The following is an 18,086-nucleotide window of genomic DNA, read 5'->3' on the forward strand; positions in this document are numbered from 1 at the left end:
TGTGTGTGTGTGTGTGTGTGTGTGTGTGTGTGTGTGTCTGTTTTCCAATTTATCTAAGAGTGGAGGTCGCCCAATGATCCCAAATTGTCCTCCAATCCTCTGTTAACCAGGTACCTATCCACCCCCTCTTTCCTCCATCCTTCCTCTGTCACTTTCTCCTCGTTTCCTTCATCTCTCATTTCCTTGCAGTGGTAATGCCATCTTTCAGCTAAGTGAAATAAGATGGGTTTCTTCCAGTGCTGATAGATGGAGGTGAGGACAGGCCCCCAAATCAGCAGGCAAAAGAAGCACATTGCACAACAGACAGCTATCAGGAGGGAGGTTGACCTTCCATCTCTCTCTGCATTCTGGAGATTACAAGAGGCCATGCAGGCTTATAAATGTATTTTTGCATCTGTGCATGCGTTTCACGCATTGTAAGGAGGAAGAAAAGTGTGCTGCTCATTTATGACAGATGTCTACAGGGGACTATGAATCTCTTTCCTTGAGACTATCTAAGCTTCACCATCTTTAGTATTTGGTTTGTACATTTTCCTCAGAGATAAAGAAAGCTCTTCCATAATATCTGACAGCTCCAGATATTCACAGTAGCACATGTTTACAATTTATATACATAGCTGTTTTATATATTTTCCCCAAAGATTGTTGAGATTGCAGCACCGTGTTCGGACTTCTGGACAATTTAATGATGATAAAGTATAATGCAAACCGTAGCGCGGTGTGTGATCAGGTCAGAAACTACTTGATGTTGGCATCAGACACCAGCTGTGGCTCAAACACAACCCATTAGTTTCCTAATGGAGACAAGGCCGCTCTTGTTTTATGATGTTAGCAGCCTCATGGTAATGACTTGTACATAATGCTGGGCTTTGATCTATACACTTTGTACTCACTCTTAATTAACTTAGGATTTGAAATCATTTTTTGTCCACTCACTGCGGGGACAGCATGCAGTCTCCGTATGCGGTTTAAAAACCGCTCCGTCTTTGATCTCATTTTATTAGCTTTGTCTTGTCACTCGGGTTTGTCCATTTTAAGGGCTTTCATCTTTCTTTTATACATATCTGGTACAGACTGTGTAATTGACAGAATTACTATGACCACTAGTCCAGAGTGCACTGGCTGGTGTTGGCTGGCCTCTCTCACTCCATTTGTGCTAAAAGCTCTTGTCTTTTTCTTTTACTCCCACTGTCGCTTTCACCTCACACGCCTCCTATGGGGTTTTTTGTTTTTTTCCCTTTTCCTCAGTCTGTCAAATGAAACCGGGTTTGTGCTGTTAGCCTAGTGTGAAATGACACAATGCTCAGAGTCAATGAGCTGCTTTGATCTTTTGTCATCTTGGACACCAGCCAGCTGTGCCTGGCTGCCACGGCAATAATGTCACTCTGGAGATTGATTTGGAGGAAGATGGGGTTGACGCTCGGAGAGAATAGTACTCATTAAGCAGCTCACAACGCGGAAAACTCAACGTTTACTTCATACCTTTTACCATTCTTCTCCTCTGTCGTTTTCTCCAACTCATTATTTTTCTGCCTGCTTCAGTTAGTAGAACATAAGAGCCCGCCAACTGTAAAACCAAAAGAGGAGCTGGATGTTTTGCTGCATCAGTTTTCAACCCCAGCGCTTCATTGTGCTGATCCTCCTGTTCTATGTGTTTCTGATAACTTATTCTTTGCAGCTCAGAGATGAAGTTTGTTTCTGCTTTCTCATTTTTAGGACCAGATGCCACCAAGGATCCATGCCTGAAGGTTCGCTGTCCTCCTCACAAGATCTGTGTCAGTCATGACTACCAGACGGCGATCTGCACCAATCACAAGCAGCCAAGCCACAGGTAAGAGTCAGTTACAGTGCTTTGCAAAAGTCTTCAGCCACCCCCCATTTCTTCATGTTTTGCAAAGGAAATAACTTGAAAGTTGTATTTGGTACAGCCACCTTTATTCTTCAGCACAGCTTGAACTTTCTCGAGCAAGATTTCTTGTACTTTGAGTAATTGTTGGAAATAGTTCTCCAGGCTTCTTGAAGGACATTCAAAGCTCTTCTTTGGATATTGTCCACCTTCTGTTCTGTTGTCTGTCAAGATGATCCCACATCCCACACTGGCTCTGGGGAGGCCAATCCATGATTCCACTTTGTGTGGAACAGTATGAGGTATGCTTTTTGCTACATTACGAGTGTTTCAGGTCACTGCAGAAAAATCATGCAGTTCCCAATTACTTTTCCAGATGGTATTACATGGTGGATCAAAATTTTGGTTTTTTTGCTAAGTTGCCTGTTATGTATAGACACAACAGTGGTTTGTTCCTTGACTTAGGTGCCTTTTTAATGTGTGAACACTTTGTTGTTAAGTGTTTTAACAAACCCAGAAACAGATACAAGGACTGGACTGAAAATGAGTGAAAAAGCAGCCAATGTCTAAGAAACGCTTTGAAAGACCTTCAGAAAGGTGAAGACCACTTTAAAAATGATAAGAAAGTCTGGCTCCTGAGGAACAAAGCATGAAAAATGAGAGATTTGTTATAATTTAAGTTTGTCTTTAACAATGGCCAGCATCTAAATTGCACCTAAGAATAATGTAAAGCTAAAAGAAATCTTAAGATCGAGAAAAATACTGGAGTGAGCTTGTACTTTTTGATGAAAGGGACACACTATTATAATGTGAATCTCCAACATACTCTGTTGCAGTCTTTACAACACATCAGAAACAGGTTTGTGAATGTGATTATGATAATGCAACGTTAATTGTGTTTTTGAGCAGTTTTGAAACAGTTTTGAAACACATATTATCTTTGTCATATACCGAAGAGCAGCGGGAGTTTTTTTTCTCACTCTTTAAATCAAATTTGTGCTATTAAGCGAGCTCGAAAAGCTACAACTTATTATATCTTTTAAAGTGCTATGCCAAGTTTAACTTCAATATTCTAACTACCTGCAAGGCAGTTTCAACAAATTACATCAAGCAAAAGCAAACAAGTATCATTTTGTGTTTTGTGTGTTAGCACTGTGTAATAACTCAGCGTGCTTCAATGACAGACATTGGCTTACATATTCCCAACACCAATTAATTTTAATCACACTATCTGTTTGCTCTGTCACCACCCAATTTGTTTGTGTTTTCAACCATTGCCAATTTTAAGGGTTTTCAATTTTTCAGTTCAAGAAGCATTTCTTCAAGAAGACATCAGAATATTTCTCTGTCTCTGTCTTGGGTTTAATTGATTTCCTCAAGTCATTAGCTCCTAAGAATCTTGACTATAATCCTTTCTTTCCCTCCATTTGTATTAAATTAATTACAAGTGCTATTTTCGCTCTAATGTGACAAATTATTCACCTGGACTGTGAAATTTCCAAGTATTATCATTCACCCGAGCTTTTGACAATGATATGTATATTATTTTGAATCAATTTAAGATAAACTAGTTGCACCAATTGGCATAAAACCGATTCAGTGTCCTCCTAGAGGCCAAATCCAAACTTTGTTGTTCTCCAGACATTGGCAAACACATATTGTGTAATAATTTACACAGTGATGAAGTATGTCCTGTTTATCTAGATTTTACTCACTGCTTCCCTGTAAACAGCACAAACAAAAATCCTTATGCAAATTAGTTTCCTTTTCTAAACAGCTGTCGACACAAAAATCCCAAGCACTCTTTGGTCTTCCTCTTCAAACTGAAAGATTTGAGTATAAAACTGACTTTTCTTATTGGGGTGATAATATTTAGCTGCAGGCTTGAACGTCTACATTAGCAACCAAGCTGTAATTCAAAAACCATTATGGAGGCTCGTTTATAATTTTTCGCCCCCTCTGTCCCGCTGTGACGGGGTTGTACTTATGTCAAATCAGAAACTTTACAGACTACAGCATCTTGGAAACTCTCAGCGGGTAGCTGAAATATATTGTTAGATGAGGGAGATAATGATCACTTTCTTTTGTCTGTTTGAGATGGAAATATCGCTACTGTCTTGTCTTCTAATAAAATGATTGGGAGATGGATGAGGGGAAGCGTTGGCCTTTGTGATGAACTTTTGTCTACATTTAGCTGATTGTATGGGTTATTTTTCAGTGATGTGTGCATGCCTGCTGTGCTTTAGCAGCATTAACTAGTTTAGTTAGTTTGTTGCGCTCTTAACATGATTTTATAATGGAATAGACTTAAATGTACATTACTGGGACAAAGTCTTGAACGACCCCTCATTTTGTATATATAATTTGCTTTGTAGGAGCCAGACTGATTTTTTTTTTCAAGTAATCAGGAGCAATAGTTCAGTTATTCAGGCTTTCTGTAGGTCTGTCTAAGTTTTTCTTTGGACATTGGCTGCTTGTTCACTCGTTTTCAATCCAGTCCTTCTACCTGACAATTTTTTTTAAAGATTTTCAGGATTTCTTAAGCCCCTGAACACTGACCTATGAATCATTCAAACATCAAGAATGCACCCGTGTTGTGTTCACACAGATAGTTTAGCAGAGAACCAGTTTTAAATGCTGCAGTTTGATAGGCATGAAATAGTACTTTTTTTAGATTAGGAAACTGGATGTGTAGACAACAAAAGAAGAAGTTACAAACCTGAAAAAAAAACTATCTACAAAAGATGAACAGTACAGGTTAAGAAACAGTAAAAAATCCAGCAAAGACCTGACACAGGACCTGAGAGATAAATATGGCCTTCAGTCGATTCATCTACTGTTCGCTGAAGCCTCATCAGAACTGATCTCAGTGGAAGGATAGCTGTCAAGAAGCTATTCTTAAGGAAGGAAAATGGGGAGTTTAGGCTGAGGTATTCCAGATTACACAAGAAGTGGACTGAAAATCAGTGGTAACAGGTCTTATATGGTGATGAATCCAAATGTGACATTTTTAGCTCAGATTCCTGTCAGTATGTACGGAGGAGGTCAGGAGAGAGATACCACAGTGAGTGTCTACAGCCATCTGAGAAACACGATGGAGGCTCTGTGGAGGTGAAGACTATTTAAAAAACTCAGAAATTTGAAAAAAAGCTTCTCTCAGAGAGGTCAGGCTTTGTTCAAGAATAAATTTGGTCATAACAAATATTGATTTTCAGGCTTGTTAGAATTGTACAAACTCTGTTTTTTGTTTTATATACTGTATTTACATGTAGGTTTGCACATGTTTTAATAAATGTGGGGTGACTGAAGATTGTAATACCTTAATCCTGTGCTTTTATTATCTTGATCTTATTTGGTGATTTGTTGCATTTTTTGTTTTGTTTTTTATGTATTCTTTAATTTGGTTCATAAATGGTTTCCATGTTTAATCCTTTGACCTTTGGATTATTCACTTCATTTGAAAGCTGCGAGCTGTGTTTATTTAAATTTTAAAATATGGGATAAATAGTTGCAATTTTAAATGGTAAATGGTAAATGGCCTGTATTTATATAGCGCTTTACTAGTCCCTAAGGACCCCAAAGCGCTTTACATATTCAGTCATCCACCCATTCACACACACATTCACACACTGGTGATGGCAAGCTACATTGTAGCCACAGCCACCCTGGAGCGCACTGACAGAGGCGAGGCTGCCGAACACTGGCGCCACCGGGCCCTCATTTTAAGGATATTTGCCAACCATTTTTTTATATTTAGTATCTTTTTTGTAATGCTTTGCTGTATATTTGATTAAGGTATTTAATTCACTTAATGAACGAGTCTCAGGACTGGATAATTTAGCCAACAATGATTTATTTGCTGTGTATGCTGTAAAACTTACCAGTTTACATAACTGTACATGAAACTGTTGATCAGAACAAAATATTTGTGAAAATGTTTGTAAGTTAATATTCCAGTAGGAAAGTTTTTTTTGTTTGGTTTGGTTTGGTTTGGTTTGGGAGGGGGGGGGGGTTTCTGGAATGGATTTTTTTTACTATTTTTTGTTCTTGAATATTTTATACATGTCAGACATTCACTTGGTCAGAGGTGTTCTCCAAATTGAGAAATATTACAGAAATTTACAGAATTTTCAAGAGTCTCTTCAGCTTTATTATCTGCTTGATAGATCAGGAGGCAGCTGGGTGTTCAATGAGAGCACTTAGACAGAAATTGCTGCAAGATTTGGATCAAACATAATTACACTGCTTATTGAAAGGGACTTCTCAGAAAATCTGCTTCTTCTGACTCTGACAAAAAAAAAGAATTATGATCATTACAACAATTTCCCTCTGCACACAAATGTTATTATGCCTATACTATATGTACTACTAAAAGTTTGGCTTCTGGCTCTGTGTAATCTTTTACTTTGTATGTCAAAAGTCAAACATATAACTGTCTAAAACAGCAGTCCCCAACCCCCGGGCCTCGGACCGGTACCGGTCCGTGAGTCATTTGGTACCGGGCCGCGAGAGTAGAGGCTCAGGTGTGAAATGTATGGTTTTCAGGGTTTTTATCGGTTTTCAGCATTATTTTGTTATCGTTTTGATCGTTAACTCGGTTTTCCTGGGTCTTTTCACGTGTGTTATGAATAAATCTTCTTTTTTTCAGTACCGGTACTAGTTTTATTTTGTTGTATTTATCCGCGACACCTTAAAGGCCGGTCCGTGAAAATATTGTCGGGCATAAAATGGTCCGTGGCTCAAAAAAGGTTGGAGACCGCTGGTCTAAAACATTGTTTGTAATGTTTTTTTCTCTCCACCAGTGTGAAACCCAGGAAAGGCAGTGCAGGCCACAAGCATAGGCTTGAAGCTGGTGCTCATGGGAAATGCAGGCTCTGCTCAGCCCTCCAGTCAACTCCTGTTTGTGGTTCTGATGGGCACACTTACTCCTCCGAGGTGAGACATAACTCTGTTAGCATCATTGGAATGTGAGCATCAATAGTTTTGATGCTCTTACTCAATGTGCTCATTCTTCTTCAAATTCATCAGTCGTCACCTTTTCTTCCTACCAGATGCCTCCACTGCATTGATTCATTTTGAGCTGCAGGATCCCTATAGTCTGCTGAGCAAATTTCTCAAAACATCACATTGCCTGTGATGTCACTGGGCATTTTGGAAAAACTGTTCACCCATTGTCCCGTGCAATTCTTTCTAGCCACTAACTCCTACCTGTAAGCGCCTCCTGAGCTACATAAAATCGCACATAGACACAAACTCACCATGTAATTAGAAAAGACATTTCACGGTTTAACCTTTGTGATAAGTCAAGAAGAAAGTAAATAGAAGAAGTTAGGGCTGGGGGAGGCGAAGATCGATATCCAGGGGCAGAAAATGCCGTAAAGAAGTGAGGCTCCGTCCTTGGTATAACACACTGTAGATTCTTATTGACGTCCATGTTCATCTTAACTTCTTGTCCTTGTATTCAACCCTTTGGTTGTCAGCAGTGAAACACAGTCCAATACACAGAAACCGTAAAACATAATGGACAGCACTTTAGTGTCTTACACAGCTAATTCAAAGTCTTAATGACAGTTATTGGCAAAATGCAGCAATCTGGGAACTGAAGACTTTTTGTCACTTTCGCTGTAATGTCTTCCAACATTTCAGTCAGGAACTTACCTTAACAGCGCAATTTTGTCTGATGAGACACAATCAATAAAAGTAGAGCAGTATATGTTTTTGTGTGTTGGAAATTTTTGGGGGGACATCCCAACATTAAGCATGTTAATCTCCTCAGCTCCTTTGGAAGATAACTCACTTCAAGACATACTCTAATCCAATACAATATTTTGTTTGTGAATACTTCCTAAAATGGAGTGGCAGAAGTGTTTTTCTGATATCGCTTCTGAAAAACGGTTGTTGGGAACATATGTATACTACGATCATTATATAATTGTGTGATATATTGTAGTGTAAAACACCTAATCTGACATTTTGTTCTATTCTATAACATTCTACTGGCTGCTCAATTGAACTGTCAAATGTACAAATATATATGATTTTGAGATTTGGATAGAATTTTTGTATAAGCTATATAGATGTTGGCACTCACGGTGCCCTAGGCAATTTTAAGGCAAAGTTTCATCAAGATTGGTCCACTCGTCTAGAAGGAAAAGGGAACATACATGCATACATACACACATACACACATACATTGATCTTTATAGCACGGTGACACTGTGGTTGAAGTGTGCTGTAGATTCAAATAGCCTCCATAAGCTTCCATTTATGTTATGGTTAGAGAACATCCATCCATCTATACATTTTCTTAACCACACTGTTCTAGTTCAGGACTGAGGGGAGAATTCAAATGAACTAAATTTTATTTATATAGCACAAAATCACAACAACAGTCACCCCAAGGTGCTTTATATTGTAAGGTAAAGACCCTATAATAATACAGAGAAAATCACAACAACCACTTGACCCCTATGAGCAAGCACTTGGCAACCTTGGCAAGGAAAAACTTTTAAGAAGAGGAAATCTCTGGCAGCGGTCTGCCACGACCTGCTGGGGGTTAGGGTCATAGGGTAGGAGGTGGAGTACAAAAATAATAGCAAATAGATAATGCTAACTGGCTAATAAACATTTTCATGCGCATCCTTATGTTTTGTTGACCCATGCACCTACCCAGACCTCCATCCTTACTGCACCAGCAAAATCCACAACTACACCTCCAACCAATCAGTATGACACAAACTGCGATTATCAAGGTGTTGTGCCCTGACCCGCAGAAGTCGGGACGTAGGCCTCGCTAATGACCAACACTGCCTGTGAGCTGGGACTGAGCTGAGGAGGAGACGTGTTAAAGGCGAAACAAGAGGAAGAACAAAAAGCCGGGGGAGGGCTAGGAAATCCCTCTGCTCTCTGTGGTAAATTAGTTGGAGGGGTTCAGTTAGCTGCTGGAGTGATGGGTCCCTGTGGCCCAACTTAAACTCTGCTCACCAGTGAGCTGCTGGTCTCAAGCTTATTCATGTTTTATTATTACATTACATGCCTCCCTCATCATAACCACACACACACTCTCACACACACTCAATATCCTATTAAGAGGACAGTGCTCTTATCTCCTGAGAGGCTTCGGCCCACTAAGTTAAATCCATTACTTACTTCCTCTTAAATCATCCTTTCTCCTCTCCTCTCCCCTCGGCTTCTCTCCTCACCTCACCTCTATTTTTACTTGACCAAGTCAGGTGTTAAAATACTGTTTCATCAAAACCACATTAACCCCAGGAGAGAGACAAACATAAAGATTCATGGTGCCTCTCTCTCTCTGACAGTGACTGGGGGAGGACATCCATTTCCCCCACCCTCTATCCCCACCCGTCTCTCTCTCTTTCTCTTTCTCCCTCTCCCATCCGCAGACAGCTAATTCAATATGTTGAAAACAGGACAGAGCACTGTTCCTTTGTCAACAGATTTCATTAAGCAACATTAGCGGCGCTATCAAAGAGGTGACAGGGAGGAAATGATGGATTTGAATTAGAACGTGGGAAATGAAAGTGCTGGAAGGATAAGGCTAAGCCTGTGTAAGGCGTGATATGCGTATAGATGTTTATGCACCGTCATGGTCCCACTCTGACAAATCCTGTCGTCATCATCTCGCAAACAGAATTTACATATCTCATTTCAGTTTTCATTATTCCTCTTGGAAGGGTCTGGTAATTGGATTTTTTTTCCTCCAACTAGTCCAAACAATTTCTTATCCCTCACTTACCTGAAATGAGATTTATGCTGTTAAATTACATTCAGAAGTAGTCCGTCTTGCTTTTTGGGTTGCATTAGGTTTGTACTGCAGTGAATAATAGAATGTCAACGGGAATCTCGGTTTCTAATGGCATGTCTACATGACTGCCTAACGGACATATTTGTTCATCCAAGATAAATGACCAATCCTGTATCAGCAAATGTTTCCCATAATCAGCTCAAATAAGAAATATTCACGTTTTTGTTTTGTTGTAATTTCATATATAGAATAATAAACCACCATGGTTTAAACATACCAGCTAAGGAGCGCCATTATTTGTTTTCACCTCAGGTAACATCCAGTTCCCACATAACGCAGCTCAGTACAAATTCTATAGTAAACACTCACTTCCTGATGCTTGCCAAATCTTCCAAAGTTCACGCTTGTTTGCATGGTGTGCAGAAAAATGTTTTTGCTCATAGTTACCATCTTTCAGTTCAGTCAGGTCAAAGGTGTAGATTCAGGGCAATATTTTGGACTGAAAGTGCTCGTGAAGTGTTGCCTCCTTAGACTGCAGTATATAATAGGGATCTTTAATACACCCATGCACTCTGGTTTTTATTTTTATTTCTTTCCCGCAAACTTTGTCAATGATTTCGTCAATAACAGCTTGTTGTCTTACACTCATAGCGCTTGCAAGGCCACAGGTGACATTATACAACATGCAGATGAATTTATTTTTATTTATTTAGCTGTGTAGTATCTCAAGTGTAAGGAAAAAATGTTTGAAGGATTTTGTATTGCTCATGTTAGGAATAAAGTGGAAATTTCAAGAATAAGTTGAGAATAAAGTGGAAATGTTGAGCATAAGATCAAGTCCATTGACAGCTATTTCACTTACAAAATTAACTATTTCATGTTTAGTTTTATTCTGCACCATCTCTTCAAAGCCCTTATACGTATCACCACACTGTATAACAAATTTATCCTCACAATCCCAATTGTTTTCTTTGAAATACTATTTCAGCATTTTTTTAATCAAAATAACGAGTTTATTTTCAAAGTTTTAACATCATTCTCAAAACAACAACAAAAAAACTTGTCAAATTAGTGTTTCCTTTTTGCTCTTGTCATCAGTGATTGTGGGAATTACACCCTGAAAAGGTCTTTGTGGTTTTTTACAGTGTAAATTGGAGTTCCAGAGCTGCCTGTCTGGGAAGAAAATCTCAGTGAAATGTGATGGGCTATGTCCCTGCTTGCCCAGTCAGGAGCTCAGCAAACCACTGCACAATGGCGAGAAGGCTGGTGAGTACTTAACCTGATAGTCATCTTTTTTCTTTAACCATCAGGTTTAAAGTTGCTTCCTTTTTATTTAGGCGGTTACGTAGTTAGTCGTGTTTGCCTTTATTTGAGCTGAAAAAGATTATCTACATTTTAGCAATTTTCAGCTTCAGAAGCACTCTACTATGTCTCACCAGACACACACACACAAAAACATCCTTTCACTGGTAATCCCTCAAACTCTCTGGTGATTCAAAGTGTTTCCATCCTTTTCCTGTCACCCCTCTCCTTACTTATGTTATTTTCTTTCCTTACCATCCCATCACCCCCACCCATTCTCTGACAGCTGCAGGGATCAGTGATGGAGTGTGTGTGTGTGTGTCTTATTGTTTGTCATGGAAATAGGATTTCAGCAGATGGATGGAGAGATTCTGGTAGAGAAATGCAATCTAAAGGAAAGCAGCAAAGGAATAGGATGGATTGTTATCGTTACAGACTTCCTCTCTCACAAATAGGGGATTGGTGGAATGGTTTTACTTTGTGTAGTGTTGATCTATCTATCTATCTATCTATCTATCTATCTATCTATCTATCTATCTATCTATCTATCTATCTATCTATCTATCTATCTATCTATCTATCTATCTATCTATCTATCTATCTATCTATCTATCTATCTATCTATCATATCTATTACTATCTATCTATCTACACTTCATACAGAAATCAAACTGTACTCTCAGAGGTCTTATCTAATTACTATTTGATTGTGAAGCATTTATAAAGCTCCCGAGGTTCATCAGGCAAAAAAAGGAAAGTGTCTGCTAATTAATGACAACTCTTTCTTTATCTTACAGTCTCGTCCATTAGCTTAAGTCTGAATGAATGGCGGGAACAGAAAGTGATGCGGTTACAGAGAAGTGTTTTAACAACTTGACTGCTGTCTAATTAATTCCCTTCTGTCTTTGCTCAATAAAAACTATAATTATGTGTTTGGTTTGCTAAGAGTCTGGCTCTGAGAGGGAACAGAGTGGATGAGTTTGTGGGAAAAAAGGAAATCTATTTCCAGATCTTGGACACTGTCAGCATGCAGCATTGGGGGGTTTTTTCTGTCTGGCTTTCTGCTTTGACTCTTTTCACTAAGGTCTATTTTTTCTGTTCCTATTTCTCATTTAAATAAGTTCATCTATGGTTTTGTCTTCCTCTTTTTATGACTCTCACTGTCCTTTTCAGCACAGCCTGTCCTAAAAACCATCCATCAGATAGCAGGTCCAAATGTTTGTGCATTCAGAGGTGGCAGGGATGAGTGAAATGTTTGTCGTCTCCCAACCTGATAGAATCTCTCATTAGATCAGCAACATAAAATGGTAAACAGATGGGGGTGGCAGTAGGTGAGGAAAACACTCTGTGTATGTGTGAGATTGTGTTCCTGTGGTAACAGTCAATAGATTGCATCAGGTTGATATGTGCAGTCATTCGACTGTGTTTACGGAGTTTGAACATTGGTACCAGACTAGTAAATATCTCACTTCGCACTACACCTGCGTCTGTAACTGCAGGACCATAAGCATCACTTTATCAGTAAACAGTGCTGTTGTGTTACTGCCCCTCTGTGTTTGCTTGTTTCGGGTTTTTTCTCTGCTTAGATTCAGACACAGGAAGAACGACAGATGGTGTGCACTCTAATGTGTACCTGTACAAGTGTTCATGCAGGCTATTGTTTTAATATTCACTTTAATTAGATTTAATAAAAAGGAATAGATGATAGTGGGGTTTTTTCTTTTTTAAATTTTGCTTGTTTTGTCATATGCACAGTTGTAAATATGGGAAAATGGACATTTATTATTAGATATATGATGTATTATAGATAATGGCGCGTGCACACGCAGCGACCAGCAGTGAGAGTTTGGCGTCCTTGTATAAATGTTCTGTGTGTTTTAAGTGTTTTGCTTTTATGGGTACTTTTATGGATTTTTCAGGTTTTAGGCTTCTCTCGTTTTTACTTAAAGAATAAAATGGCTGCAAATAAACCTGATTAAGACTGGTCCAGTATGAAAAAAGACCCAAATCATGCAGTCAGGTCACTCTGGATGGCTTCTGTTCAGAATTTAGGTTAGCTAATATACTTTATCATTTTTAAAATCATTTTCATACTCTTTTTCCACCATAATGATTCAGGAACTGCTTGTAAGCTTGGAAATAATCAGTATTTTAACATTGCCCTAAGGAGTGATGAAAAGGCTTTCTGCTCCATATGACTAAATATATGTCATGGACCTGACAATTTCTATGGTTGTTTATTTAAATCTTGTGCTTAACAGCTGAGACCTGTATTTCACTGCATTTTTAAAAAGTCTTCACAGGCACAGTGTTGCATGGAAAGAAGCTGTTTTAGTTCCTGCTCCTAAATCCATTTGTCAATTATCTTTACATCAGTTGATAGGAAAATAATTGAAAATCTCAACGAACTAAGTATATCCTTGATCCTATGCAGTTAGCTTATAAACCACACAAAGGAGTAGATGATGCCACAATAACCTTGATGAACATAACTGTTAAACACTTAGAAGGAAATACTTCTCATGGTCTCATGGTCAGCTACTGTTTGTTGAGTTTTCTTTGACCTTCAACACAATTCAGTCTCACATTTTAATCAGAAGGCGACTGGCATCCCACAGGATGTGTGCTTTTACCCTTATTTATTATCTGGTATCTATTATTTATTCCATACACAAATATGTGTGTACAGAGTTGGGTATGAAAGCAGGCTCATTTTAAAGTATCAAGATGACTCTGTTATTGTTAGTCAGCTCCAGGATAATGAGCCCAACCGTGGCACAGTCCTTGATGATTTTGTTAAAAAGTAATATGTGATCACTGGCTTTAGAACATGTACTCATACACAAGAGATCGCATCCATTAAGGGTCAGACGGTGGAATGTGTTCAGTCTTATGAATGTCTTGGAGCAATTATTGATTCAAACTTTGAAACAAACTGTGAAGCTGTGTGGGGACAAAAGGGCATCGGCGGCTGTCATGTTCAAGGAAAATTTCTCATTTCCACTGTGATAAATCCATGCTGATGTTATCTGATTGTGCTTTTAGTGAGACGTTTGTCTTTTTTCTGAGTGTCATGGATTGGTTATTTATCTATAGAGAGCAGAAGTCATATCATAAGTCATAGTTATATCAGAAGTCATAGTTTGCCCCTTAGGGATAAATAAAGTCTGATTCTGATATCGTTGGATGGTTTAATTGACCGTTTGGTGAGCTTCAGCTTGACACGGGCCTGTAGCTGGTTTGATTTTACTTTTTTGATTGTTACAATCAGTTGCATTTAAAAAGTTTCAAGTGTCTATTTTGGGGGGGTTAAAATTGCTTAAAAGTTTTGTTATTGACTCCATAGTATTCATATATTATAAGTGTGACTTCAGGATCCGCTTGCATCAGGAAGGGCATCCATACGGTGGCCCCAAGAGGCCAAACGGACTGCAACTTAAGAAAACACCAGCAATGAGAAAAAAGCTGTAAAAGCATACAAAACACGTTGGAAATAGGAAAAAACATCAAGGGAAATGTTTCTGGGGAGACAATAACCCGACCGACCAGTTGCAGGAACCCAAAACATGCTAGGTGTCTTTTATCATGTTATTGTCTCCTGAGAAACACTTCCCTTGTGCTTTTGGAAATCTGTTTTTTCCTATTTCCGTTGTGTTTTGTGTGCTTTTGCAGCGTTTTTCTTTTTGCTGGTGTTTTCTTAAGTTGCTGTCCAGTTGGCCTCTCAGGGCCACCGTACATCTAGTATAAAAAAAATGCCGCATCAAACACAAACTACCTGCTGTGGTGTGGAATAAGGGAGCAGCAAGAAGTAGCTTGCCAAACTTCATTTAGTTGGCTCCAGTCTTAGGAAATCCACTATTTTTAGCATTAACGTGTCAGTAATTAAATCCAATGGGATTGCTTATTACTTTTGACTGGTATAAAATTACCATGCAGTGCCTTTCTTGACAAACAGCAAAGTTTTACTTCAAAGCTTTTTACTGCAGCAATGACTAAGGAATCACTTTGACCACATCTGTCTGTGCTAAACCTCATGAAACAACAACAACAACATTTTCCTTACGTGGCTTCACTAATTCCCATTCATGCAACTTATGTATGAATGGGAATTAGTGGTGTTTCCAACATATAAGCACAAACAGCAGAAGAACAGCATGCTTTTTAAAGAAAGAGCAAACTATTATATTAGAAAAATGCACAGTGGTTAAGTGCCCAAATCCAACCGGGTGCTAAGCGGTACGTAAGTAACAGAAAAAAAACCACTAAGCATGTGTGCCCTAAGGACTTTAAGTCGTTCGTAACAAGGTAAAAGCACTGGATCAAGTCCATTTAAAGCCAGGAGGCATATCTGCAAAAAAGAAGCACACCATTTCAATTACACGACTTATCAGTACGTGGCACCATCATTAAGGCTCTGGTATATCCAGCTATAATGACAATAGCATATTCCATTAAACCGATGTTATGCTTGCATGTATTCTTATAGTGTTGTAAGACAGTGTGTGCCTGATCGTTTCAGCTGCAACCCCAGAGGTATTAGATGCTCTGAGATCAAGTTTTAAAAACATATAACACATCATTTAAAATCATAAATGGACTTGCTTTTACTTTTATATGATATCAAGTTCAACTGTTTATGATTATATCACTATTTAAAGCTTATAAATTACACAAATTTATTGTAATTGTTAATATCACTGATTTGACCTTGTTATATTTACAAGAAGTGCTTAAATGAGCCAAACATAATATTCTCTTTTTAAATATAATGTGCATGTTTTCATATCTTCCTGTAAACACTGTGGGGCTACACTGAGGCTGGAAAACACATTATGCTCTAATACTTGGGGCTCAAGAGTTGGCAGTTCACCTTGTAATCGGAAGGTTGCCGGTTCGAGCCCCGGCTCGGACAGTCTCTGTCGTTGTGTCCTTGGGCAAGACACTTCACCTACCGCCTACTGGTGTTGGCCAGAAGGGCCGATGGTGCGATATGGCAGCCTCGCTTCTGTCAGTCTGCCCCAGGGCAGCTGTGGCTACAACTATAGCTTGCCTCCACCAGTGTATGACTGGGTGTGTAAAGTGCTTTGGGGTCCCTAGGGGGGACTAGTAAAAGCGCTATACAAATACAGACCATTTACCATTTTACTTAAATTTACTCCTGTAGTCGTTTTATACCGTTTATTTATAATGAGCACATAGACTGTTAAGGTGAGTCTAATGATTAAAACATTTATATAACTGTCAGTAAACCCAGTAAACAAGACACTTTAAATTCCTTTCCATTACATTAAGTAAACACTGAATATAGATGCCTTAGAATTTGCTGCCAGGGCAACATTTAGCACTTTTTCTGCAACCTGAGATCTAATTAAAAATTTTCTGATTAACCCTGTGTTAAACAGTCACCCACTATTCCTTATGTAACAGAAGAGGTAAACTTATTAGTCATTGTATTTTTGTTTGTTTATTTATTGTTTGTTTGCTTTTTTTGTACGCTAATGTAGGATGTAGTGTAGTAAAGTATTCAAGCTTAAAAGTAACAGAATACAAAGCAGTACATTTTGCTATATTGTTGGAGTTTTTCAAAGAATTTGAACTCTTAAATTAGGTGTCACTTCATTATTTGCACTGTGCTAGTATCAGGTTGGATCGCTTTTGCTTTCTAAGCTGCTTTTTTGTGGCACTGATTCAGCAAGGTGATGGAAACATTCCTCAGAGATTTTGGCCTATATTGTCATGATAGCGTCACACAGTTGGTGCACATCCATGATGAGAATGTCCTGTTCCACCACATCCCAAAGGTGCTCTATTAGAGTGAGTTCTGGTGGCTGTGCAGGCTTTTTGAGTGCAGTGAACTCATTGTCATGTTCAAGAAACCAATTTGAGATCATTTGAGCTTTGTGAAATGATGCTTTATCCTGCTGGAAGCAGCCATCAGAAGATGGGTACGGTGTGGTCATAAAGGGATGGACGTGGTCAGCAACAATACCGAGTAGCCTGTGGGAGTTAAACAATGCTTAAGTGGTAGTAAGGGGAACCAAGTGTGCCGAGAAAATATCCGCCTCACCATTACACTACCAGCAGCAGCTCAGCCATTGATACAAAGCTGGATGGATCCATGCTTTCATGTTTGCTAGTGCCAAGTTTTGACCGGGCCATCTAAATGTTGCAGCAGAAATCAAAACTTATCAGACTAACCAACATTTATCCAATCTTCTGTTGCCCTATTTTAGTGAGCCCATGCAAATTGAACCCACAGTTTTCTGTTCTTTACTGACAGGTGTGGTCTCCTGCTTCAGGGTTTGACATGTTGTGCTTTCAAAGATACTCTTCTGCATACTATGGCTTTAATGAATGTTCACCTTCCTATCAGATTGAAGCACTCTGGCCATTGTCCTCTAACTTCCGGCTTCAACGAGTAATTTTCACCTAGAGACCTGCCTCTCACTGGATATTTCTCTTTTCCAGGCCATTTTGTGTAAACCCTGGAGATGGTTAAGTGGGAAAATCCTAGCAGCTCAGCAGTTTCTAAAATACTATCCGGCACAAACAATCAAGCCAGCTTTAAAGTCACTTTAATCAGTTTTCTTCTCCACTTGGACGCTCGGCTTGAATGTCAAAGTGAACACTGAATATATATTTATTATAGCTACATTTTTTTAGTTCATCTTGAAGTCTGCACTTCCATAAAAAGGCTTTTACAAGACAGAAAATATATACACAGACGGAATAGGGCACGCAAGGGGCCACATAGTCTGAGGATTGGGAATAAATGAATTTGTTGCCTGTCATATGACTATGCAAAGGCATCGAACACTTTCTGTACATAGATTTCAGTCTTTGCATCTTCTGTCTGCTGCACACTCCCTTGATTTTGAATGATAGCTGTAGAAGAGTCTACGCTGCAGCATGCAATTTATTTGGAGAGCAGGGTGAATATTGTTGGTTTTCTTTGACAAGGCAGAGTGGTAGTCTTCAGATTCCATGTTTGCGAGTATACTTTTCCCTAAACCACACTAATAACCTTTATTTATCACTGAGTGGTAGCGGGCCTATGGGGAACATGCGTGTTTGTCAGTCACATCACTCCCACTCTTCCCTTTGACTCCTCAGTCTCCTCCTCCCTCTCCCAACTCTATCAGTTTCTCATTTATTTTCTGTCTCAAGCCTCCA

At 39.0% G+C, this 18,086-nt stretch overlaps 1 protein-coding gene across 6 annotated transcripts in view; it reads left to right on the top strand.

Annotated features, from left to right (window-relative positions):
- Positions 1–18,086, top strand: part of spock1 (SPARC (osteonectin), cwcv and kazal like domains proteoglycan 1) — a 107,269-nt gene that overhangs the window by 73,191 nt on the left and 15,992 nt on the right. For all 6 annotated transcript variants that reach the window (XM_005937719.2, XM_005937718.3, XM_005937716.2 and 3 more), the window contains 3 exons: positions 1,717–1,831; positions 6,649–6,781; positions 10,757–10,877. In XM_005937719.2, coding sequence (XP_005937781.1) covers positions 1,717–1,831; positions 6,649–6,781; positions 10,757–10,877 — 369 coding nt within the window. The remainder of the gene's footprint in view (positions 1–1,716; positions 1,832–6,648; positions 6,782–10,756; positions 10,878–18,086) is intronic.

The sequence above is a fragment of the Haplochromis burtoni genome, unplaced genomic scaffold, assembly GCF_018398535.1.
Source record: "Haplochromis burtoni strain Fernald_Lab_line unplaced genomic scaffold, NCSU_Asbu1 Contig_236, whole genome shotgun sequence".
Taxonomy (NCBI): domain Eukaryota; kingdom Metazoa; phylum Chordata; class Actinopteri; order Cichliformes; family Cichlidae; genus Haplochromis; species Haplochromis burtoni.